This window comes from Hydra vulgaris, chromosome 09, assembly GCF_038396675.1.
Source record: "Hydra vulgaris chromosome 09, alternate assembly HydraT2T_AEP".
In the NCBI taxonomy this organism is placed as follows: Eukaryota; Metazoa; Cnidaria; class Hydrozoa; order Anthoathecata; family Hydridae; genus Hydra; species Hydra vulgaris.
This window is the reverse complement of record NC_088928.1, coordinates 43,536,646-43,564,631: the sequence shown is the minus strand read 5'-3', so window position 1 is coordinate 43,564,631 and position 27,986 is coordinate 43,536,646. Positions and strand designations below refer to the sequence as shown.

The 27,986-nt window shown below is 25.4% G+C and overlaps 1 protein-coding gene across 1 annotated transcript; it reads right to left on the bottom strand.

Annotated features, from left to right (window-relative positions):
- On the bottom strand, window positions 1-27,476 carry LOC100212793 (serine/threonine-protein phosphatase 4 regulatory subunit 3B). The gene is made up of 16 exons (XM_065805819.1): window positions 27,138-27,476; window positions 20,338-20,393; window positions 13,331-13,426; window positions 11,176-11,841; window positions 10,845-10,922; window positions 5,895-5,966; window positions 4,423-4,467; window positions 2,948-3,064; window positions 2,764-2,824; window positions 2,188-2,258; window positions 1,932-2,037; window positions 1,663-1,821; window positions 1,277-1,446; window positions 1,051-1,190; window positions 385-961; window positions 1-303 (listed from the first exon to the last, which is right to left on the bottom strand). The coding sequence occupies exons 1-16, from the start codon at window positions 27,292-27,294 to the stop codon at window positions 190-192; spliced, it is 2,685 nt and encodes an 894-aa protein (XP_065661891.1). The 5' UTR covers window positions 27,295-27,476; the 3' UTR covers window positions 1-189.
- Between the last annotated feature and the right edge of the window lie 510 nt (window positions 27,477-27,986).

Here is a 27,986-nt window from a genome sequence, read left to right as displayed (position 1 = left end):
TTTTGGAAAGGTGATTTCTATACCAAATTTTACAAAATCTTCATGAGAAGTTTCGTTTTGAAACTGCTGTTGTCAAATTAGTTTGAGAACGTGTCAAATTTCAAAAAGCGGTAAACCATGGCAACGAGCGGTATCTCTATAATTAGAGGGTATTAATTTCGGTAAATTTTAGTTGATTCTGTTAGTTAATCATGTTGATCCGATTCGCTGTCTTTTGCAGGGAGACACAGTTACATCTTCGTCCGGTAAATTTATTTCATCATCTTCGTCGTCATCGGGATAATCAACGAGACTGGTAAGAAGCTACAAAAAAAACAAAATGCATTTAAGGAATAGTAATTACAACACTAGCACTTTAAATGAATTAAAAATTAAAAAATATACTGAATTTGTCTTCGGCGGAAACGAAGTCGATTCTTTAATCTCGTCAATTTTATCATTTAAAGATTTATTGTTCGTATCATTGCTATGATTTTCAATTAAAGAATTAAGTATACCAGTGTTTATTTTTATGTTCATTAAAGGTTTGTTATTTAAGCCTGGTAATTGCTTGTTTGTCGAGAACCTTTCTTCGAGGTTTTTATGGCTAATAGGACTGGTTGGCCTTGGTGAATCTGGAAGAATTTTTTGACCACTTTTATGAACTTCAGGACTACCTTTTCGTGAATTTTCAGAAAGTACATTCTTTTGTGGGCTATTGGGACCACTTTTTGTATTATTTTGACTTAACTTTTGGGGACTTGAGGGTCTATTTAATGATGGGATATTATCTAATAGATCAACATCTTTTAATTTCGAGTTTAAAGGTTTCATTGCATTATTAACTTCACTGTTAGTTGTTACGTTTGATTCGTCGTCTTCGGCATCAAACCAATTTTCTTCGTACTCGTCAAGTACGCGATCATCGCGTTTTTTACACACACCATCACTTGAATGTATAATACCAGAAACTTTTTCATCTCTAAAATAAATCTGTCTTATTTAAAATAGGAAACGATTATTAAGAAAGAATAAAAGCATTCAAAATAACTAAAAAAAGAATAAAATAACCTCCCAAAAGCATTCTCTTCTCTGTCTTTATCTTGGTCATACCGAACTTTCAGACCTTGAAATGTTCCAACGTAATTTACATTTGCAAACGCCTCATAATGATTTTCAACCAAATATGTAACTAATGTTTTGATATCCTCCTTATAAAAGAAAAAGAAAAAGAAAAACAGAAAATATAAATGAAGCAATCAAAATACACTTAATGTGAATTTTTATAAGCACTCACCACTCTAATAAATTCAAATAACTCAATGATTGCAGAATTCAACATGTCATAACGCTCTCCGTTTTTTATAAATGCATCAGCAACAGGTTTCAAAAGCTTTCCAACAGTAATGTAACGATTGTATAATTCATCCTTAAGATTGATTATCTTCCGGCAAAACCTTAGCGCAGCTAAATGCAACAAAAATTGTATTAAACATAAAAATTACAATATATGAATACAAAGTATTAAAAAAGATAATAAAAGAAATAAACAAATAAATAAAAATTTATTTAAAAAAAAACATTTTTATATTTTTAAAATTGTACCACTATTATTTAATTTGCCCGCTATTATTTTGACTTGAAACTGACACAAAATAAAAAAAGTAAGCGACAATAACATACCCAAAACAAGAAACTTATGTTTAGACTGCATAAGAACGAGAACTCTTTTCAGTATATCTTTACCAAGGATATGAGATCGTATTTGATGACTGTGGTGAACGACACAAAATGTTAAAAGGTCAATCACATGATCAAGAATAACTGCGCGTTCGTAGTCGTCTTTTTAAAAAAAGTACCTCATAGTTATATAGTTAACAGTTAAGTGAAAAAAAACAAAACAAAAAAAAACACAAAAAAAAACCCAGATAAATAAGAGATAAGTAATTTACCTTTTCCAGTAAGTTCGTTCCCGTTAGTGACTTCAAATATAGGAGCTGTAAGTATATGAACACAGTGACGATAAAAATAGCTTAAGAACTCAGCTTTTTCCATTTTCTAAACGATTAAAACTAAATTATATCCGTGTGTGAATTTGTGTGTGTGTGTGTGTGTGTATACACATACACACACATATACAATACATTTAAATTAAATATTGAGATACATACTAAAAAAAATATTGAAAAATTTATAATTAAAATATACATTTGGTCCTAATCCCATATTATCTGTGTCGAGTAGGTTTTTTATTAGATGCATAAGCGTAACATCAATACCTATGAAAAAGATTAAAACAAAATTGGTGGCATGATAATCTTTAGTTTTATATATAATAATAAAATATATATTTTGTATGCTTTAAAATCTTAATTTCATGATCTTTTGGAACACTTAAAAAACAGCAATTTATCATTTTGTCTAACAAAAACAACAGAAAGTTATTTCAAGAAAACAAAAGATTTTTTTGTCAGATCAAATCACCTGCTATTTTATGAATGGGTAATTACTGAGTAATATGAAAAAAATTAACCAATATAATAAAGTACTTGCAATTAGTATATTTTTAAAATTAAAAAATTTTCTAATGGTGGTTTTAAAAAATTGAAAAATTTATAGAAAAATAATTAGCCTAAAAACTTTATGATCTTACATTTTTTTACTATACGGTCTTTACATTTTTACTTTTTATATTTTATTATACATTTATAATATTGTTTTTTATACTTTTAAGTATTTTTAAAATAATTACAAAAAGTTGATATCAAGGAAATAAATAAATACCGTTTGAAGAAAATGATTTTGAACATAATAAAACAATAAAGACATTCAACAACATTGACTCCTGCAAATGAAAAAATCTTTTTTTAAAAAAACAACACTTATTATTACAAAATTTAAATACGTTATTTTCAAAAATATTTTCGATAAAGAGAACAATACATTAAACATTTTATTTATATTAAACCTCGTCATCTATGCTTGCTTCACTAAGAAGATAATTGCGAATCATAGCAGGGTTGTGGTCACCAATACAATAAATTATATCTATAACAGCACTTTGTATAATTTGATCATCTAAATTCTAAATTAAAAAAATAACATCAAATAATTACAAATCATAAAGATAAAAACATTGAACAATCAGAAAAATTATAAATTAGAATGATATTCATTCAAAGTGAAACATTTACAACCAAAACAAATGAACAACATTTTAAATAAAAACCTTATTAATTTTATACTAAGTGCATTTATAACAATTTTACAAAGGCAATTGTTAATGACTCTAATTCTGTTAGAAAAAATAATGAAAAAATATATATATTAATAATAATGAGTAAAAATACATAAAAAATATCCAGGGTTCAGAGTCAAAGATTCTCTATTTTTAGATGGGCTTCGTTCTGGAGTTCCCAAAATATTAAGAACTCCATATAAAGAAAATCTCCAAACTGAAAACTCGTATTTATTATAATGGTTTCCTATAATACTATAATGGTTGAATATTATTTCATTTATAATTTATTTATAACTGATTATACTAGCATTTACAAAGAAATAGCCATAAATATTAATTTATCAAACTCAAAGTAAAACTAAAATGAACAATTCATAATATTTAAAAGCACCAAGAAAAAACAAGTAAAAATACAATCAGGTAACAATTTTTTTTATTCAAGCGACATCCTTATTTTAGTTGAAGACTCATTTAATTGGATGTACAACTTTCATAACCAACCAAATTTTCTGCAACTTATTTCTGAGTTGATTAACTAACATGATAATATATTTCTGTTTTTTTTTTCTATCCTATATAAAATGGTTTTAATGAGGTTACAATTAGGTAATAATGCGCACTATAAGATGCCATGTTACAATATTCTATTAAACAAGTGTGTAATTAATTTAGCTGCGTAACCTTTAACAGTGTTGTTGAAATCCCATTCTACATCTAAATGACTGGCTTTATAACAATGCATTTTTATTTCATAACTTGGCCACCATTTAAAATAAAATAATTTTGAAAGTTTTGGTAAAACTATACACCAATTTGCAGACCAATGAACTGATTGTTATTAAATCACCAAAAGCAATATCTATTGAGGCTTTACTTGCAAATATTGTTAATAATTTTATAAATATATGCATGCATTTAAATAAATTCTGTTTATAAATATTTAATATTAAATAACTTAGTGTTAGTAAAATCAGCTACCTTTGGTTTCAAAACTTAAAATAAAAAATGAGTATAAAAATAACAATTATTTAAATAATTAAAAGAACTTCACATTTAATTATCTAAAAGCTATTTTAAAACCTAAAATTTACAATATTAAAGATTAATTTTATTAAGATTTAAAATAAAATATAATAAAATTTTATTATCAAATAATATGAAACATGAACTAAAATAAAAGTAAAAAAAACCAATAAAATTACCAGAAGAGGTTTCAAGATAGAAAAAAGCTTACGATCAAGAAGAATCTAAAACGTTAAATTAAAAATGAAATTAAAAATTTACATCAAAATACAGAAACAACAACAAAATGCTAAATACTCACTGTCTGAAATATATAATATAAATATATATAATATAATAATATATAATATAAAATAATACTGAAATACCATATAAGATATTAAGTGAAAGTTTAAGAAAAATAAATTTAATGCATAAGCAAATAAAAACATTTAAAAATTCTTCTGTAATGACAAATATATTTATATTTGTCATTACAGAAGAATTTTTAAATGTTTGTTTATATGATGAGTAACATCATATAAACAGCGTTTATGTTACTCAACTCATTCACACACAAAAAAAATTTAACTGATGTCTTAACCCTTAAAAAAAAAAAAATGTGCAAGCAAGTTTAAAATAACAGTAAACAAAATAATTTAATGGAAATCATTTAACTGATTATAAAGTACTGTTTAGACAACAATCACTAAAACCCAACAGTTTCCAAAGCAAACTTATGGAGGAGTTTAAAATGTTTAAAAGCCTAAAGCAAACTCTAATGCCAGAGAAACATCTAGCATCTAGTTTTTTAGGTCACAACATAGAACTTATAAGGTCACAGCCAGTGAATTGAATCCTAATTTGTCAAGAACAGCTCACATCATCTTAAAGTTGTCATCATGTGAAACACTGTCATAAAATGTGATCAATGCACTATCACTAAATGAATTTAAAAAACGAACCACAAATGTTTCCCGCTTTTTGAACGATTCAAATATTTTTTAATATTAAAGTGAATGGTACTCATTTCTTAATTGTCATTTTTAAAATTTTTTTAATTAATACTCATTTCTTCTTTAGAATTTTAATTCTTATATTTAGATTTATAAAATAAACTATATTATATTTATATGTAAGTTAAAACGTATATAAGTTTAACTAAATAAAAAAATGAAAATCACAATTTACCCCCGGCAATAATTGTATTTCCCCCTGCAATAATTATATGGAAAACGTCAAGATTTAACATTTTTCATAAATCATTGTGTTGAACGCGGTTATTATTTACATTTATTAATCAATCATATTCATATCAATACTTGCCACAGTAATCAAGTTGCAATGGTTGTAGAAACAAAACATTAAAAAATAGTTATTACTTTACGGGTTGTCTATAAAGTACATATGCTTTTTTTAACCCCGCATTTTGCTATACGCTTTTTTGAGTACTCTCTACCTCCCTAAAAGTACCTACGCTTTTAACCTCTAACTCAACATTTTATGACATTTTTTTTAATTTAGTGTCTCCATACTTTTATAACTGATCTTTTGTCAATTATAAAAGCGTACGTACTTTATGGATGATCCCTTATAAAGACTGTTTTATAATACATTTAAGTGTTTATGTTAAAACTAAAAACAAAACAAAAATTAAAAATATAAAATTTACTTGTAAAAAACTATCACGATTTTCCAGCTGCATTGATTGCGATAGATTACAGAGTTCTTTTAACAAAAGTACCTAAACATCAAAAGAAAAAAGAAAAAAAATGTATGCTGTACTCACAAATGCTAACAAATTATTGTGCTGAAGTACTAAAAAAATATTACACATATGTAATAACAAATTAATGTACACATAATACATATTTTTATTGGTTGTTAAAAAAGCTATTGTGTTTTTAACTTAAGTAAACAAAGCGAAAAAAATAAATAAATAAATAAATAAAAAAAAAAAAGATTTAAGGGTCACTTTGTATTGATAGAATATAGAATTATTTATGGCTTAGAAAAAGTTATGGATTACTTAGTACAGTTAGAACTTACTTAGAACAGTTATAAATAGAATTGGCAAAGTTGTATTATGTCAAAAATTTATTTTTATTAGTACATAAAACTTCTTTTAAAAGAAGTTTTATGTACTAATAAAAATAAATTTTTGTGCTTCAATAAAACAACATTAAAACCTCAACATAAGACCAATTTGAAAATATTTTTCTCCAGTCTGATCACTGTATCATATTTTTGAATTAATAAAGTAAATGCCCTTAAAAAACAATGCAGTTGAAAAAGTGACATTTTACAAAAATCTAAACAACTTTTGTTTGTATTGATAAATTAAACTTTTTTTAGATTAACAACTACAGCTAATTTACAATAACTCCAATCTCCAAGAGACCAAATAAAATAGCTTAACTTAACGAATGTTTGACTAAAGGGAATTCCAGTTAAGTCAAACTTTGACTGATTTGAGATATTAGTTCAAGTTAAGCCAATTTTCTTTATTCAATGCTAAAATATAAATAATAAATATACGCCTTTATATTAACAAAAAAGTGAAAAATCTTTCAGTGAAAGAAGTTATGTATTGTATCAGTGAAAGAAGTTAATATTGTATTCATGCTGTACAATCAAAAAATTTCTAGAGTTACAACATTGAAAAAAGTTTAGCAACACAATGACTTCCTTATTATTTGCTAATAAAATTGAGTCTAAAAGGTAGACATATAAAAGCCATCTTTTATTAGAAATTTATCAAAACTATAGGATAATTGCTTTTTTAACATTATTTTATAATTTATTTTGAAACAGTTTTAATATAGCATTATCACTGTAACATCACCAGCGAGAACCACAGTTTGAAACTGCTGCTTCCAATAATGTGGACTTTAATGAAGATGAGAACAAAACAAAAGAGAAAAATTTCCAAAAGTCCTGATTATAGTTCAGACCTGATGAAACCAAGTACATGAATGTTGAGTACTGATGGTGTGACAACTTTATTTTATAAATCAAGTAAGAGATGTTCAACAAACAGCAAAAGCAAAGGTGATTTCTCAAGTAAAGCAACTGCCTCTATTGTTAATGCTACATTTTGTACTATCAAAGCTTCCATAGCAGGCGCGTGCAGTCACACACCTTGTTTGACCATGCATATAATTGTTTCGATAACTTGGGCACAGCTCTTTGCATGTCTCAACAACTCACATGCTTTAAAAGTGTGCTGAAAAAATTAAAGTAAACTAAAGAAAAAACAAAAACATAGCATTAACTGAAAAAAAGAAAATAAATCTTAACAAACGAGAAAATAAATAAATGATAAACTTGAAAAAAAGTATGCTATAAAAATAACATATTTAATTCTTTTTTAACTTTTTTTAAGTGTTTCGATAAATTTTAATGAAGATAAAAGTTTTAAAGTTAATTTAAATTTCAAAAAAAATTACTTAAAAACTTTGATAATTTTCTTGTGTCTACTTTAAACATCTAAAAAATAAAAAGGTTCTACCAAAAGAATTTGCACTCAATAACTTTTATTTTCTATTTATTTTCACAATCGTTAAGATTTGTCAAGTTTTTAATTTGTTAAGATTTGTTAAGATTTTTAATTTTACAGTGTTTTTTTTAAACTTTCTCTTTAGTTTGGTTTTCAGCAACAATTACTTCAATATGACAGGTGTAATTGTTACAATAAGAAAGGTGGTTATGATGCAAAAAATGCAACTTTAATGAAAAAAAAAAAAATTAGACAAGAAACATATATCAAGAAAAACTGAGGAAAACGTCAATTGTTTTTCTCCTTAATAATAAGTCCTGGGTTATGTATATCAAACTAATGGCAAAGCTAATATTGTTTCTACAGCTCTAACCCAGTTACTTGAGGAAAAAAAACATCAAAAAACTAAAGCCTAGATACAAATAAACATGTTCTAACAATAACAGATTTGTTCACCAAATGGATTGTTGCTAGAGCATTGCCTTAAAAAATTGATGTTGCTGTAGCTGCTGCTTTGGTCAACACCTTTCATATTTATAGTCCACCAAAAAAATTAATTACTGATCAAAGAAAGGGAACTAGCAAATGGGGTTAAAACTAAAAAAAAAACTGTAAAACTTTAGTCTTTTTAATGCTATGTAAACTATTTTTAAATTATTTTTAATTTTTTTATATATAGCCTTACAATAAAATTTTCTAATTAATAAACATTCTGTGACATCATCTACAAAATAACAGTCAACATAAACACACGAGTTAAAATTTCAAGGGACTTTAGGCAAGTATAATAAAACCCAAATGAATGACTGGGATAAGATAATCTAATTGCTTTGTGATATTTTTTAAATTTTCCTTTATTTTTTCTAAAATGTACATTATCATTTATTAATAAACTTTTTTTTAATGATTTGTATCAGTTATTTTTATAATTATGGGCTGAACATGTCACATCTGAAATCAAAGATGACTCTATTTTATGCATTTTCTTTTGTTTTATGCTACAAAAAAACTGGTGAAATTCATAAGACATAAACGCTTTTCACCAAAAATCTTATTACCCATATCAAAACAAAAATACTAATATTGAACACCAAGAAGCATTTAAATTTAAACTGATTTAAATGTATCTATTAGTAGTTACCCAGAAACACGTACAGCCCTAAAAAGTAGACATGGTTAAACCATTTTATTTTAAAATCGATAATACAGAAAACAAAAAGTTTGTTCATGCAAAAGAAAATATTGCTTCAATTTACTACAATCAATTTGCAATGCACCACCATATGCGCAATTGTTTAAAGTTAAGCATTTCACATTATTTCCAAAGGCATATTTAGACAAGACAGTTTGTAAATGTGAAAATAGTTCTGCAATTTTTAATGTGTACTGTTTGTATTTAGCCTAATAAAGGATATGAAAAAATGATTCAGTGTATTTGCTGTAAAAACTATTTGCTCATTACTTGTGAATCAATACTAAAAGCCATTTAAGAAAAAATTAGGGGACTGAAGAGTCTGCTGTATATTATTTAATAATTATTTTTAAAAATAACTTTAGATTTTAATTTTAGTTCTGGTTTTGTGATAACTTGTCTAAAAATATATTATGATATTCTTTTTTATTTTAATCTTGCATTTTAGCTCATTTCATAAGCTTCTACTTATTGATAATTAATTGCAAAAAATAATTTTATTGTTTATGCTTTAGTTTTAAAACAGTTTTAAAAATATTTAATTTTAAATTTAAGACTTTTTTGAAATGATCGTGTTATTTTGTAACCTTTGCCAGATTTTTTTTTTCATGATTTCATTAATTTATTGCTTTATTTATCAATTCTTTGTTTAATATGTAATATAACATAAAATCAATTTAATGTTATATTATATTTTTAGCTGCTTGAATTAAAAATGAATTTAATTTTAAAAAAAATGCCTTGCTCTTCCAAAATTGTTAGAAAAAGACTTATATCATATAGAAAAAGGAACCTTAATAATATTTTGTTTAAAATGTTTCTAATGTCATGTTCAGAATCAAAATGAAAATTGTTTCATCATACTTAATCCAAAAAATGTTGAAGCACTGTTGATGACTTAAAACAATCTAAACTGAACAACTCAAGCTAATCATTTTGAAATCCCAAATCTTTAGATTTTAAATTTTAACACTAATTTGTAGAGATTTTAATCATTTTATAGCTTTATTTTTAAGTTTGTGTAGTAACAGTTTTCCAATGGGTTCCAACCTACATTTATTTCACATCAGGTTCCGGTCTACGTTTATTTTACATTGAATTCCAGCCTATATTTGTTTTATATTGGGTTCCAAAATACATTTATTTTTTATTGGGTTTCAGCCTACACCTTTTTGTAAGACCTGCCTTTATTTTGTAGTTCGTTTTCATAAACTTTAAAAGTATTATTTGCTGGAATTTCTATAAATTTGGCAATATCTAATTCTATTCTTGAAATTATTTTTTTTTTCTAAATCTTTTGTAACATTCATTTTCAATGCATATAAAAATTTAAATGCATTGAAAAAGAGTTGAGGACTACATAAGGTCTGATAGGTCTGACTAGTTCAGACTAAGAAAAAAATAAAGAATATTCACCTATGCCTAATAAATTTGGCAATAACTACACTCTGCTGTTCATATAGCTAAATAACTTCACCTTTTGATGGGCTATATTAACAATATAAAGAATAAGTAATAGTTCCAGTTTAAGCAGGAATTATCTAAGTATGAAAAGATTTACTATGCACAAAATTATCAGACTATGTCATATAGGAAGACCTGTGTACATAGATCTGCATTTTTTTAGTTTTTAACTCCATGCCTTGATCCATTGACTTGTGTACCAAACAATTCACTTAAATATTCTAACATTTTATTTAGAATTATATTTTTGTTCTATAACAATCTATAATAACAATATTAATAAAATAATAATACTAATATCAACAGTGACATATTAGTAATGTTTTGTGTGCAATGTTTTATTTTAAGGCAATATATTATTTTTATGGCCTTTGGTACCACGTACTTACAAATAATCTAACTAAAAAAGCACAAAACGTGAATTATATAGAAACATTTATTTTTCAAAAACAGAATTTGAAACTTACCACTTCTCTTCTTTTTTCATCAAATGACTCGTCATCTTTTAGTTTAGCAAAAAGTTCATCAAGAAAATGAGGGTCTTCCTGTATTATATATTTATATATATGTATATATATATATATATATATATATATATATATATATATATATATATATATATATATATATATATATATATATATATATATAACTATTTAGTAACTTATTTAATATTTAAAATTTTAAATATTAATATTTGAAAATATTTAATAAATTTTATTTAACATAGTTAAACTTATAATTACAAATATATTCAGTTTATTTATAAATTTAAAAACTAAAAACTAAAATTGAAACCTGAATAATATTAACAATGTCAATTTTGTTGAAAAATAAATAGGAATTCATGGTAGACATGTTTTCATCAAATAAAGATGGTGCAGGCACCAAAATATCTTTTATATACTGAACACGAAATGTTGTATGAATTTTTGTCAAAAGCTCTTTATTAGTAATAGGAATAACCTCATTAAATTTAACTGTTTTTTTAAGAAATTCTCTATGTTGGATCGGTTGCTTTCTACTAGGATCATATTCTAACACCCCAACAATGTCCATAATTATATCTGGTTGAAACATAACTTCAAACAATGCATTTTTTTCCAACATAAATAATGATTTGAATATTTGAAATAATGTATGCAAACCTTCTGTGTTTTCCAAATCTTCACACATATGAAATAAGTCAATAAGTTTTTTAATATATGAGTCATTTTCAATAGCTATCGCTAATTTATCTCTACCTATAGGTGAGGGGAGAACACTTTGAAAAAGTTCTGAGATAACTTCTAATTTACTAAGTTCACATGAAGGAAGCTCAATTGCAGAAAAATCTTGAACTTCTTCAAAGGTTTCATCATTATTTGATACATGCAAACCATCTTCATCATCCTGAGGCATGTCTGAATCTGTCATGTTACCAACATCTTGTGTTATATCAACGGATGGATCAAAACCTTGAACCTAAATAGCCAAAGAAAAAGAAAACTGCTATTAAATCCTGCTATTAAATACCTTATAAACTCAATTGCTTTAAAATCATTTAGCTAGAGGCAAACTAACAAAATTCATCATCATAAAAGTCTCCAACACAACTTTCATCATAACAGTAAAATAATTCACAAAATATTTTTTGTATTTTTAATAACCTTAATAACGAACATCACAAGGCTCGAATTAAGTGATTGTGAATTGCGATATTTCTGGTCATCAAATTCCTAATTTATTAAAAACTGTGAAAACTTTTTGATGAAACAGTTAATTTATCATTTTACAAAAACTAATGAAAAACAAAACAATAAATTTACTATTGCAAAAATAAAACTTAAAAAAACTCAAAACTTACACATTTTAAATTATTGTTTGTTTAAAAAAATTACCTGGTGTTTAAACACCAAGTAATTTTAGCATTGAATTACCTGGTAACTAATAGAGTATTTTTATTCATTATTATTCATTAAATGTTCAAAATGTTGACAAAAAAAATAAAATTTTATATAAAAAAATAACAACATAATTAATTTCCAATAATTTTTTAAGTTGAATGCAAATCAGAATGGTATTGCGGAGCAGAGGGAGTATAAAAGTCTTTTATATTTTATTTTTCAATTACTTTTATTTAAAACATTTGATTACCACTAAATTTCTTAAGACTGTTGTGATTTGCTGATCTAACTCTATGCTTTATTTTTCAAGTTTTATCTCATGATTTATAAAAATGAATTAAAATATTGAAGTTTAAATCATAATTTTTAAAAATAATAAAAATTTACAATAAAAGTAATAGTAATAACATGGTTTTATAATGAAATTTTAATTCAGGATCAATATATTTTTTATTGAATAACAACCATCGAACTTGTGATAAAAACAGAGTTCACAGTTTTTAAAAACCTAAAAATTTATAGACTAGAAACATTTCCGGTATCGCTATTTGTGATCATTTAATTCGAGCCTTGCATTATTAACGTAATTTAAAATAAATTTATTATGTTTCTCCTCCATAAATATAATTTTACAAATATAACTATATTATGCAAAGACTTTTTAAACTTCCTTACAGAAGTAAAAATGTAAATAAACATTAAATGTAAATAAACAATAAATTAAATTTTAAAACTTTTAAATCATAATGCAAAGTTTGTAAGATATATAAATGTTTCGCTATAGCGCTGCCTAATGAAAACTCATATCAAGGCTACACACACACACACACACACACACACACACACACACACACACACACACACACACACACACACACACACACACACACACAATATAATACAATAAACAAGCATAAGTAATAGAAAAATGTCTAATTTAGAAAATTGCGCACAGTAATGAGCCTTTGGCCAGCACTTTTTCGTAGGTTTGCAGTAAACAGAGATGATTGCATTATCAACAACTGCATGTTACTATTTTTTAATACCAGAATAATGTTATTAGTTACCTGACATATCTTTTCCCAAATATCCCCACACCCTTCTTTTTCTTGAAAACTTAATGCAAAGTCATTATTTGCTTCTGACCATACAACAAGAGTTTCCTATAAAATAATGCAAACTTATTACAATTTTTGTATAAATAAAAATCATGCAATAAAAAAAAGTGACAGATAAAGTGGGTTTTTAGTTATAGATCTAGATCATGGGTTAAACTTTGACTAATTTAACTATTACAAATGACACATCATGACAAACATTAAACATCTTTTTTAGACTTTAATAAATGACTTAAAAACTTAAAACACATGTATGTTCATTTCACAGTTTTTAGACTAAGTCACATTTATATAAGCATGAGGGGCCACAAGACTAACAATTATTTGCAATTCAACAGATGCAAGAAATACATTTAGCATTCAGATCTTAGATGAGAAAACACTGTTATACAAAAACAATGCATTAACGAAAAACAACAACAGCAAGAACAGCAAAAAGGTTAAAAACTAATTCAAAAATATATCAACTTGGAAAAAAAAAGAACTTAATAAAATAATTATTTAGAGCATGAAATTTGGTAGAGCTAAAAACTTAGGTTTTATGTAATAGATATGATCATTTATAACAGCTTTGGTTATATAAAACACGATTTTTTTTGAAAAGTTTTTGTTCTTTTTTTATTGCTAGTTTTTATTTACTACTCCAGATTTGAGTCAGCATTTCAATGTACTTTTTGAGTTAAGTGTATTTTTAAGTGTGAACATTTATTAGGCAATATTTTTATTTCTTTCAAAAGTCAGCGTTTGCTTAAAAATTTGAAAACAAACGCAGAATTTAAATATTTTATGAGAAATTTAAATAAAACACTAGCTTTGCCAATTTTATTTTAATTTAAATATTTAAAATTTTATGAAAAACATTTGTTTTGCTGTTCTTATTTCAATTGATTTGTTTACAATTGAAGTAAAAGGTTCATATTTGAGAAACCAAATAAAACATTCATTTTACCATTTTTTAATTTTATTTATTAAAGAAAATAAATTTGAATAAAGCGTTCATTTTTCCTTTTTTTTTTTTTTTTTTTGAATTTATTTTATTTACAATTTAATTAAAAGGTTCGTTATTTCATTTTTATTTAGAATATCATTAAAACCATTTTTTTTGTTTTTATTTTAGTTATTATATTTAAAAATTAATAAAAAATGTTTGTTTTTTCATTTTTTACTTATGTACTTAAAATTTCATTAAAATGTTTTTTTTTCCATTTTTAACTTATCTACTTTAAATTTCATTGAAATGTTTGTTTTTTTGTTTTTATTTTAATTTTTGTATTAAGAATTTAAATAAGACATTTGTTCTGCTGTTGTATTTTTTTACTTTTACAACTAATTTGTTTAGAATTTAAATAAAATATTATTTTTTCCGCTTTTATTTTGACTATTTTATTTAGAATTTAAATAAAAATTTGTTTTGCTGCTTTTACTTTATTTATTTAAAACTTAAAGAAAGCGTTTGTTTTGCAATTTTTAATTTATTTGAAATATAGTTATACAAATATAAACTTTATATACAACATATATATATATATAAAATATATAAGTATATACTTGATATACTTGTATATCAAATATTTGTATATAAAATAGAGTGTTCAATGTTTCTAAAAGGTTAGAGCAGCAGTAAATTAGTAGAAAATCATTTATCAATTTTTTAAAATTCTATAATTCTTTTGACATTTTTTGTACAACTGTAGCTTATTTGAATTATATTTCCATTAAAAATTTAATGCAATTTATTAGAGTGTGAGAATATTTATCCACCAACTTTAACTATTTCATGCGCTATTTCAGGGGTGTACCCTCATGGTTGTCTGGTGGAACTGGAAAACTCATTTTCTCGAAGGGGGACTGAAATAAAAAAAAAGCCTGTCAGTAGCCCGGCAGGACGACCAGACAGTTTGTTACTTACAAAAGAGTGTTATTAATAAAATCATATTTTAAATTATAAAGACTTGTTTTTCCCGACCTACATGGAAGCAGTTTGAAAAATTATTACTTCACAGACTCAGATTAATCATATAAGACAGCTTGTTACTTAGTGTTTATTAGTTCAGCAGTTTGTTTCATAGTGTTTATTAGTGTACTTAGTGTTTATTAATAAAACCATATTTGAATACGAAGATTTTATTTCTTGTGATTATTTAAAAAAAAAAACACTTTAAAAAACATTTAAAATAGTATACACTTTGTTTAACAATGAGTACACTATGGTGCGTTATAATTTTACTAAATGTTATTAAAAAAAAGCAGAAACCCGATTTAATTCTAAGTGCAACTGCAGTGTTTTTTTAAATGTTGTTGTTGCATTTTGAAGCACATTTCTTATTAGTTTAAAATAAGTTTTAAATTAAATTTTTTTAAATTCAAAAATCACATGATTGGGCAGTTAAATCATCAATAACATATAATTTCTTTTGCTTTTCATTGGTAAAATAAATTTTTAATTTAACTTTGTCAAACAAAATTATTAATAAAAAGTAATAAAAAACATTAGGATGCACATGAGAAAACATTATTAGAATGCACTTAATGATGCTTGTGGAATGTCTTAGCATAATGAAATGCAATAAAAACATAATGTATCAAACATTCAACTCAATTAATTTTGATTGAAGATTGAGAGAGAATGCTAGAATCTTTTTCTTTTTATAAAAAGCTTTGTGGTGGTTATTTTGCTCTGCATAATGAAAAATTTATTAAGATTGACAAAAAGAAACGACACAAAACAGATATCGACTACGATAACAATGACAATCTTTAAAAGTTGTATTTAAAGTTATCTCTTTACAAATATCTCTTTCCAACTAAAGTTACTTAACAATATTTTTAACAGTTTATAATATTTCACTTTTTTTTATTAATCAATTTATTTCTAATTAAGTCGTTTCTTATCAGCCGTATTATAGTAGCAAGACGTTTAAATTTTTTTTCTTCAGTATTTTCACCCAAGAAAAAATATACCAAGAAAATTATTATACCAGACTACTGATTATTATAGTGGACGATTCAAGTAAGAAATGAAAACTATTAAAGTCACCTGCAGGGCAACAAGGAAAAAACCGGAGGGTACACCCATGTATTTTTACGTGACATGAAAAAAACAAAAGCATTTTTTGTGTCAATAATCAGTATTAGACCCAACAATCAAAAAAAAATTTTTGTTCAAAAATAGGGCTTTGCGCCAGTATTTAATAAATAGTAAATGTATGCATAAATTTTTAATACATAAAGTATCTTGGCTATCAACCCCTGCTAAATATTATAACTTTGCGAAAGCTAGGTTTGCAAAAAAACTCCATTTTTAGTTGAGGCTGGGGCCTTGGTCACTTACTACTTGTGATGACATAAAAATTGCTGTTGTATAACAACAATACCCATTAATAGAAGGGGTAAAATGATATTACAAAGCTTTAATAATATTTGCTGAAATATCAAATATATAAAAGTTTTTTATCAAATCAGAAAACAAAACATAAATTCAAAAACCATATTTCTCTATGATAACTGTTGAAGAAATTACAAGGTTCCAACTATTAAAACCGAGGCTAAAAATAAGGATTTTAAGGAGATATTTTCCTAATATTTAAGGAGATTTGATCGCAAACAACAATTTCTTGAAAGAAAAAGTAAGGAGAATTAAGAAAAGAATATCTTTTTAAAACAGAATCTTATCTTTTTCGATAAACTTTAATTGTAAACAGAAAAATTATTATAAATTATTATATTACTTGATGTATAAATATATTAATGTGGTAGTGGTGCAGTGGTAGAGCGCTTGCCTCAAAGCAAGAAGTTCAGAGTTCGATCCCCATCACGCCCCTGGTAGTATCGCGCTCAACTTATTTCTCTGCGCAGCAGCCTTGTTTGTCGAGGCTGGTGTTTCCGAGTTATAAAGCAAACTATCAACAAATTATATATTTGCTTACTTAATAAGTATAAGTATAATAATAAGTATAATTCATTCACTTTAATAAAATTTCCTAAATTAAAAAAAAAAAAAAAAAGAGAGGAGAAATTAAGGAGAGCAGTCAAATTTTAACTTTTTTCACGGTTATTTAAGGACTTTAAAGGTCGTTTTTATTAAAGGACATTTAAGGTTTTTAAGGAGGAGTGGGAACCCTGAATTAAGTACTTTTATATGTTAAAGAGATATATTTTACATTTTGTACAGAGAATTGTTGTATAATCTGATATAACTGATCCATTATTATCAAATGAAGGATCAGTTATAATTGGTTGCCTTCGCACAGTTTTTTTTTTGAAATTTTAAATTTTTTGAAAGACATACTCAACCTTGAGATAATAGTTTTGCAAATTTTTTAGCTTTACAGAATAAATCTCTGTTTGGAATGCAATTAAGGTAAACTGGTTCTCTTTGAAAAAATTTAGTTGATGCATCTGACAATAATATAACAATCAACTGTTTGTAATTGATATGCCAATACAGTAAAAAAAGATATGCATTTGTAATTGATATGCCAATACAGTAAAAAAAGATATGCATGTAGTACTTAATAGTGTGATGTTTTACACGATCTGCTGTTAACATGTCACCAAGATCAACACTGCCCATATTTTTGTCGTACTTTTCAATTGTTTTTGGGCAATCAACATATATAAAATTCTTATTACACTATCTTTTTGCAGCTGTTGCATTCTTTTGTGTCAAGTAATTTGATTTAAGTTGTATGTTGTCAAACCACTAGATTATGGTAATTCCAGAATTTGTATCTACTACATAGTCAACACTACCTCTTCCTTGTTTTTTAAAAAGTGACATGATTTTAAAAAAAATTGTTTTAGTGATGACTATCCTTTTGTAAAACTATTTGCTCATTAATTGAGTGACTCTCCTCAACTGCAATTGACTTCCTTTGACACTTTCTAAGACGGGTCTGATTTTATACAACTTGTAATAGTTTAAATGATTTCTGCAATTTGATGCTATTGATCAAAAAATGCAAATTTTTAAACAAACTTTTAAAACTTTTTATAGACATAATATCTGCAATTATAGATATGCGAGTTTTATGAGACCAATACATACATTGACTGGGATGTTGTATAATAGCCATCACACACATTATTTCTATATACTGTTTTATTTAACTATTAGTGACATCAATTGTTGCGCCTGTTTCTTAAAGACTGTAAATGTTTGTTTGTTCTGTCATTATATTAATTAGATCATTATCAAAAAAATGTATGATATACTGATATAGAGTCATATAATATTCAGGTAGAGCTGGAAAAGGATCTTCAAGGAATTAAAAATTTTACTAAGTGGCTTTTTATGCCACTTACACTCATGGCTTGATATGTTTTTTGAACCGTGTTATTTTCTTTCTATATAGTCTTCAGTTCCATTTATATTGATTTCACAAGAAGCATCTATTTCACTATCAGCTGAATCAGTTTCAGATGAATCATAAACGTTATAATCACAATCATTATCAATTACAGCTTCTGGTATAAAGTTTTCATCATCAGGTATATAACTATTATCATATTCTGTCAATGTATTGGAAACAAAACTCTTGTAAAACCTTTTAGCAAGAATCATTATTTTTAGCATAATAAGGTATTATCAAATATTGCATCATTACTTTTTTTCCACAAAAAAAAACATGTCTAAGTATGTTTTCACATGTCTCAATTTGTATATAACAGTATAATAGTATTTATAAAACAGAAATTGAAATAAGGATTATATATAACAGAAAAACAACATCAAAATTAATTAGCAGTAGCCCTTAAGCATAATTTAATAACTGCTGGTATTCGCAAAAATTGATGACTAATGATGGGCATTATTAATATACAACAACAATATATTCCACTTGTTTATCTATATTACTTTATATGCAAAAGCTTAAATAAAATATACATTGAATAAAGGTTCAAAAATGATCAAAAAAAATTTTGTTTAACTATATTGTGCTATGTATATACTCATTTAAATAGGAAAAAAGTTAGCACCCAGCACTTTAAATTAGCCTATCTTTTCATAACTCCAACCACCATTTAAAAATCCATGTAATTTTAAGTTTAAGCTTGATAGGCTACTTAAAATACTTACAAACCAAAACCCATTGCCATTTTTCTCATTTGATCTCACTTCCATGTTAAAAATTTAAAAAAAAAAATGACGATTTTATATCAAATTGGTCTGTCATCAAAACAGTGAATGCATATAACCAAGAATGTTAATATGCAAACCAAGAATGTTAATTAAATAAAAATTCAAAATTAATTTTTAAATGTAGAAATGAAAACAAATAAACTTGCATAATAACAATAAAAATTCCCATTAAAAATATATATAAAAAACAGAAATAGAAAAAAAAACATAGTCCATAAATGTATGAAATATTACAGTAGTTAAGACATCAACATTCAAAACATTCTTAACTACTTAATACTTAATAATTGTGTATTACACATTAGAGTTATTACACATTCTAATTTAAATTTTGGTATAAGTTAAAGTCTAATAATTTGAACATACATTTCTGATGAGTATTTATTGACAAAACACCACAAAAAATAAAAGTTAACAAGTGATTTTCTCCTAATATATTCATACATACTATTGTATATTTTTTTATCACAACTAAAATATTCAATTGTATCTTTAATTAATTATATTCAAGAGCTTTTAATTTTTTACTTAAAATATAGTTAGCTATGAAACTGACTTAAGATTAAATATTAAATTCCTTAAGGGTTGCATACCCATTGAAACTTTGATAAGGGTTGCATACCCAGTGAAACTTTGATAATTGCACATTCAAACTTGATATTAATTCCAATAACTGATTTCAAACTTCAAATGATTTTATTGAACTATTAGATCAAATTACACAAATTTACAATTTTAATAAAATTTACTTTTTCTTTAAAAAAAAAATATAAACAACATTGTTTCCTAACTATTGTTATATATAATAGGTCACCTGTTGTTTCTGATAAACAGTATCTGTTAAAATTCGAGATTCAAGGAGAACATTGCCTAATTTAAAAAAAAAATAAATTTAAAAGCAAATAAAAGTATAATTAAAACAACTCATTATGCATAATTTCAAAAACTTATTTAAAATTCAAAGTAGATGCTAGATATCAGCACCCCTCTAGTCCTCCTAATAATTCTTTTAATGGTAGCAACCAGCTAAAAAAAATCTTGTTAGTCAAATTGACTAACTGGTCACTACAATGAAGAGTCTTTGAACACAGGCTAGAAGAGTGTTAATGTCTTGCATAACTATTGTTATATCAACCTCTGTAATTAAACATTTAAATATAAAACATTTCTCATAAGTTGAAAAAAAATCTTTTATTAAAAATAATTTTTTTTTTTAAATAAACAGAAAGCTTGTGCAAAAAATGAAAGCTCTCAAAAAAGCTGTTTAAAAAGGTCTGAATTTAGCTGGGTTTTTTTTCAAACGGCAATCATTTGAAAAACTCAGCACTTTTGGCTTATGCAAACAATTGAAAATATACAATTTATCTCGGCTTTACTTTGACAATCTTTTTTAAATTACATTTTAGCTTCACACTAAATCTTTTAAAAACTTTTTCCTATAGTTTCATTGTGAGTGTTTTTTCAAAAAGATTTTTATTATTCCATTTTATATTTGGTTTTAGAAGTAGAAAATAAAATTATTTATAGTATTTTTTGTTACTTTTGGTGAGAATATTACCATTCTATAGAAAAAGTTATTAACCAAAAAAACAAAAAAAAAACTATTTTCAATAGCTAATAAAGTTTTTCTGAGCAAATAATAACAATTTTTTTATTATCACTGATATAGTAGTAGTAGTAGTAGTAGTAGTAGTAGTAGTAGTAGTAGTAGTAGTAGTAGTAGTAACAAGGGGCAACTTAAATGATTGTGAATTGTGGTACCAGAAATATTTCTGGTCTTCAAATTCTCAGTAAAAGCTGTCAACACTATTTTAATGAAAGGGTCAATCCATCATATTGAAAAAATTTATGAAAAACAAATCAATAAATTTATGACTGCAAAAATAATAACAGTCAAAACTTACATAATTTAATTTATTGTTAGAAAACCAGTTAATTTATAAATATTTTATATAAAAAACTAAACTAAAATATTACTAAAGGGCTGAAAAATATGCACGGTAATCTTAAAAATCAATCAAATAAAAGTTATACTAAAACTATTTGCACATTGTACAAACCATTAAAATCCAATATTATTTAAATGTTTTAAATCAAAAATGATTAATAAATATATTTTTATATGTTATTAAAGTTTTTTAGTTTTATTTTAACATAACTATAAATTCTTTAAATTTTTTTGTATATTTTTAAAAATTTTTATTTTCAATTTTATATAAATATCTGTGCTTGAGAAGCATTTAATTAACGGTTATATTTGACCTATGAGAAAATGTTAAATAATATTTAAATAAGTAGTCACAATATTTTTTAATTAAAAATATTTATCTATGCTAAATTTCTTTAATCAATCATATATTCTGAAAAATATTTTCATGGATATTTACAAATAGTAATTTTACTAATCTTAAGTAAACACCAAAAATACAGATCTTTATATATATAATTAAAAATAATTATAAAATCAGGGCTACAGGGCTTTTATCGAATGGAGCAGATTTGGCTTTCAACTTGAATGTTGGTAACAAGTTCTTCTTTTTTTATCCTTTTATTCTTTATTTGCTAAAGTCATTTTGTTAATTTCGCTGCTCCACTTTCTCTAAAATATGCTCCAGCTTGATGAATATTTCGTATATATTTTATTATCTGTGTAACATTCTTGCTCACATTTTCAATGTTAAGATCATTTGCTAAATGATTTAGCATATAAGCAGCACACCTATAAGTTTATATTATATCTCCTTCAGAAACCCTGGTTTACTTTTTTAGCTGAAAATTTAAAGTTGTTTAAAAAAAAGTTTGGTATGAATTAATATTTTTTCGATTGATTTAAACCATTTGGTCTAAACCTATTAACCTTGTATAAAATAGTAATGATAATAACAAATATAATATTTACAGTAATAAACATAAAAACAACAATAATGATAAAACAACAATAATAATAAAAATAATAAGTCACTTGTTCTATAAACACAATAGTTAACTATACAAAGTTAGCAACATTAAACTAAAAAAAATACATAACAATGCAAACAACGCAAAAAATATATAACAATATGAACTATTCACTACAATGCCCAATGAACAATACACAAGAATACAAAAACAAAAAACAACAACAAACAAATAATACAAACGTAGCACTATTTAGACTATTGTGAATTGTAGTTGTTTCATTGTCTATTAACTACACTAATTTAACAATTTTTTTTTAATCAAATAAGTTTCGAGAATTTAGGTTCCTCTTTAGTTGACACTGATAAAAAAAATCTGATCTTCAATTGCCCACAGGCATCAGGTTGGCAAAAAAAATCTGACACAAAGGGGTTACCATGAAACATAAAAACGAGGCCGGCGATTTTTTACCAATATAAAATACTTTGAGGTCAGCAGTTAGGTCGGCATTAGGGATTCTTATTTCCTGTAAAAAGTCTAATTCTTGGGATTCCGGGACAAAAATGATTAATTTCCGGGGATCCCAGGATTAGGTAACAAGCAAGAATTTATCCAATGTGGGGGGAAATGTGTTAATTCAAACAAATACAAAAAAAAAAAAAAAAACGCTTCAATACTATTATTTCTAAAAACAAAATAATAGAGCATTATACAATTTTTCTAAATTATTTGTATGCTTTTTCAATGCATCAAAAATATCCATTTCTTTTGTAATATTTTTAACGTTATATAATATATCTTCTGGACTCTCAATTTGACTAACGTTTGTAATGGCAACATCCAATTTTTGATGAAGTGTTAATTCAAATTTGATGAACCAAATTTGAAGATGTTGTCTTCAAATTTGGTTTGGCCATAAACGACGTTTTAGTCCCAGCATTACTGCATTCTGATTCTTCAATTTCAGCAGAATTTCCACCACCATCAATATCCTCAACAAATAGCTTAGAAAATAATTTTTTAGCCGTAGCTTGAAGGACAGAATCTATGCCTGATTTGTGTTTATAATTTGATGGATTATTTAAATATTTTACCAAGCCAACTAAATTTTTATTCCGTCTTTCAACAATTCTCTATTGCACATACTGCAGCATTTTAACTGAAAAACAATCTTTATTTTTTGCGCAAAACACCTAATATAAACACTAATACACCCTCTGCATCAAGTAGGGAAATTCCCAATTTAATTGGTTGTAACGCCATTACTACAGTCTGCACCACTAAATATTCATCCTTCAAAATATTGTTAATATTGTTGTGCTTAAAATCTATCAATGTTTTTAATGAAATAAATTGTTCCAACATTGCAAGAAGACTATTCCACCTTGTCTTTACATCCAGTATTAACTTGAGTTCTTTATTATATGTAAATTTTACATATTTTTGTAAAAATTTTGAGTGGTGATTTATAAAACATTAGTACAATTCTCCGGACCTTTTGAATTATTTGTGCAATACTTATATGGCCTAATAATTCGCCAGTGATCTCAACATCTCGTAAATTTAATAAACTGTTGGTTTGGCTTGACTGTAAATCCACTGAAGATATAAAATCGATTTCTTCAGACTCATCATCTTCATTATTATTTTCATCAGAATTCTGACTGTCTGACGCATTACACTCACTACCCAATGAATTTAAAATCACTGATTATTTGTAGAGAACATCACAAACTGCTAATTGTAGCCCATGTGCATAACAAAGTTGATGTTTCATCCCGCTTAACCTTCCATATTTTTTCATAATTGATGCACCGTCAGTTACAGTGGAAATTATGCTTCTTTGTAGATAAATTTATTCGGATAATTTATTTTCAACCATATCAATAATTTTTTTAGCTGGAAGCGACCCAACTATTCGAATCATGCCCAAGTTCCAAAGCCTAGTTAATGAATGCACATTTAAATTCAAATAGCAATGATTTTTTAAAGATGTGTATTGGTCTATCGAAATAGAGAACTTTGAGCCACCTTGAATTTGCAGAGTCATTTCCTTAACCACTCCTTATTTTGCTAGATCGTATTGACTTTTTACCAAATTCATTACATGTGAAGGGTTTTTTGACAATATCATTCCTTTATCAGATAAAAATTTTCTTATAAATTCAGATTTTGCAATAGCATTAATAAAAAAGCCATCTACAGCCGCCAATTTTGAAAAACTTTTTTGTAAAGATTCCTTTTTTATAAATGACGTAATTTAAGGTTGAGCATTTCTAACTTCAAAATTTGTGCCTTCGTTTGGCCTTTTTTTCGTTACTTTAATTTCGACTTCCTTATGAAGATATTTTAAATGACGAAGAAGACCACTTGTTGAAAATTCTTTACACATTATTGTTGTTTTACATATATTACAAGTGGCAGATTCTGTGTTTTAAATCCACTTGACATGATGCAGTATATTTATTATCCTATTAATTATAGATTAAAATATACTAAAATATAAATATAAAACTATATTACCTACAATTAAATCCCAAAATAGTGTGCCGATAGTAGGTTTACATAAATTATTTTAAATTAGTTGTAATTAATAAACATATACTTTAAATTTCACTGACTTGGTTTTTCACTTATTTCACTTTTTACATACTAACTACTTTCTTAATGTATCTAATTACTTTATTTACTAACTACTTTTACTAACTACTTTTTTACTTAACTTTTTTTTTAAATTTCTGTTGTCAGAAGCATACCCACTAACACAATGCTTTCTTAATCAAAATTTTTTAAGGTGTTCCACCAAAAACAACTTTTTTTCATGCTCATTTTGGCTGAAAAACCCATAAACTTTTAGAATACTTCTTCAGTCTTATAATGAATAAAAAATTATCAAAACTATTCAAATCTTCTTTTTTTTTTAATTTATTAAAAATTGAAATAGCTTAAAACTTTTGCAATCCTTTTTTAATCAACATAATAAAAATATAACTTATTGATGCCATTGCAAACTAATCAGAATCTATTACTAGCATTTATTTATATTTATACAGTTGTTAACAAGTACTTTACAGATACAACAAAAAAGAACCTCATATTTAAAAATATAGATAAAAAAGTAAATAAAATAGCTCCAAAAGATAATTAAAATATTAGGTTTAGTAAATTTAATAAATAAAAACTTTAAAGAAAATTTATGATTTCAAAATTAAGAAAAAACAAACTTAATAAGAAAAAAGAAACTAAGTATGTTAATTCTATTTAAACTTTAGTACACTAATTGTTCTTTTGTTTACTAAAATACATGTTTTTAACTTAAATTAACATAGTATTAAAGTCTGTATAAATATTTTGCAATAAAAAAGATCTGCAAACAAAATTGGTAAAATTTATTAGTAATATATGTAGATATGTTGGCTGATGGAGTAATAATTGATAAGGGAAATATTTTTTCCAATGGGAACAAACCATGACAAGCAATGCAAATAAAACTATTTTAAAATGCACATGATATTTTAATAATAAGCCTCCGGCTAGGATTTTTAGAGATGCTCACAGTAAATTACAAACAAAGATGTCTGAATTGGTGTTTTTTTTATTTAAACATTCAGGAGCTTTTTTAGGAGTATTTTTTTTTTATTAGAAACAATTTAACATTTAAACAGAATAAATAACACATATAATTTTAACCTTTGACAATACAAAATAAATCCTACATGACTGTAATAAAAACTTTTTGTCTAAAAATTAGTTGTATCTAGCAGTTCTTGAATTATTTCATCTATAAAAGCAATAGAAAAAAATCTTGACAAAATATTTACAACTAGAAAAAAAATCATGGAGTCAATAAAACTAATACGCATCCCAGCTGCACTGCATGAAAATGTTCAACTTCTTTAAACAAGAAAACAAAAAGATTTTTCTAGATAGTTCAGGATACAATTTCTTCTATGCGTGAGATAAATATTCAGATCATTTTGGATTGTGGTAAATTGATGGCAATTCATTTTCAGTTTTAAAAATAAATTGTTAAAAAATAACTTTAAAGTAATAGAACCAGCTCAATAAATATTTGATACTTAATATGACATAAAAATGGAGTAAAAAATTTTCTGTATTTTTGTTTTTTTTGTTTTTGTTTTATTCAAAAATATAGTCAAAATATTTTTTATTTCTATAGTTTGTGAATACATGTAAAAGCAACTTTATTGAACTAATTTTATAGAAATTCCGTATAAATTTACTACAAAACTTCACAAAAACATTTCTCAAGAGAAATAGATGTTATAACTTCTTGCACATAGCAACAAATATATTAGGAATATTAGTACTTGGGTTTTAAAAACTTAAATAAATATCCACTAAAATACATAAAAATATTTTAAAAGTTACTTTCTACAGGCATAGCCTAAATAACTCAACTCACACTCTAGCTTAAGTTAACACTCTAAGGAGATTGACCTAATTTAAATTTATCTAAAATAAACTTTTAAGGATTCGAAACTGATTAGAGGTATCAATTTCTCAAAATCGATTAATCAAATTTATTTGTTAGTGACAACTTATCAAATCATACGTATTTGTTTTTTTGTTTTTTTTAAACTAATCTAGTAAACAAACCGATCATCTTGAAACATTATATTTAATACCTTTATATTATATATTTCATATACCTTGTAATATTTAGGTGAAGGTTAATAAAATATTCTCTCTCACCATTCTCTTCAGAACGTACAATTAACACTATTCCTTTATTATTCGTGCGTTGATCAACCCCATCAAAGAGAGTAGAGACATGACCAGTACCACGATCAATCCACTGTTTGTTTTCATTTAAAGCATATAATTTAACCCTTCTTCTGATATTTGACATTGTTTTAATAATATATTAAAGTAGGATAGACAACATACATTCGAACGGATGTTAACTGCATTTGAAACCATGTAGCTTTATTGCAATCTTTCTTTTTGCGCTCGCGGGACTACTAGACTTAAATACTATAAGAATGGTGTATTTTTATTCATTGAGTCGTACATCACACTGAAAATAAATATAAAATTTTAGTTTCATTTTTTTTTAAAGTTAGACCTCAATTTTAATTATTTTAATTATGCGAAGTGCAACAGTAGTTTCGTGTCAGAAGTTTAAGTTTCTCGGATTACGACTTTTAAACTTTCTCTAACTCTTATAACTTCTATATAACTCCATAACTTATATATAAATTATAACTATAATTTACCTTTAAAAACAAGAAATAATTATAATATTAAACTAGCAAAAACAAAAAAACAAAACTAACAAAATTTGTTTTGTTTTTTTGTTTACATTTATTTGTAGTTCTTTTGTTTTATAATACATATATTTACTAGATGCGAAACTGGATTTTTGATGCCCTTGGCTTATTTATTTCGGGCGCCCCTAAAAAATGAATAAATTTTCAGTGGCGGATCCAGCATTTTTTGATCTTTGAGATAGCTGACTTCCAGACATGGAGCTAACTCCAAACGTTAATATGTTTATACATGTGTCAAATAATGAGAGTTTGCAAAAAGTTGCAATGATTG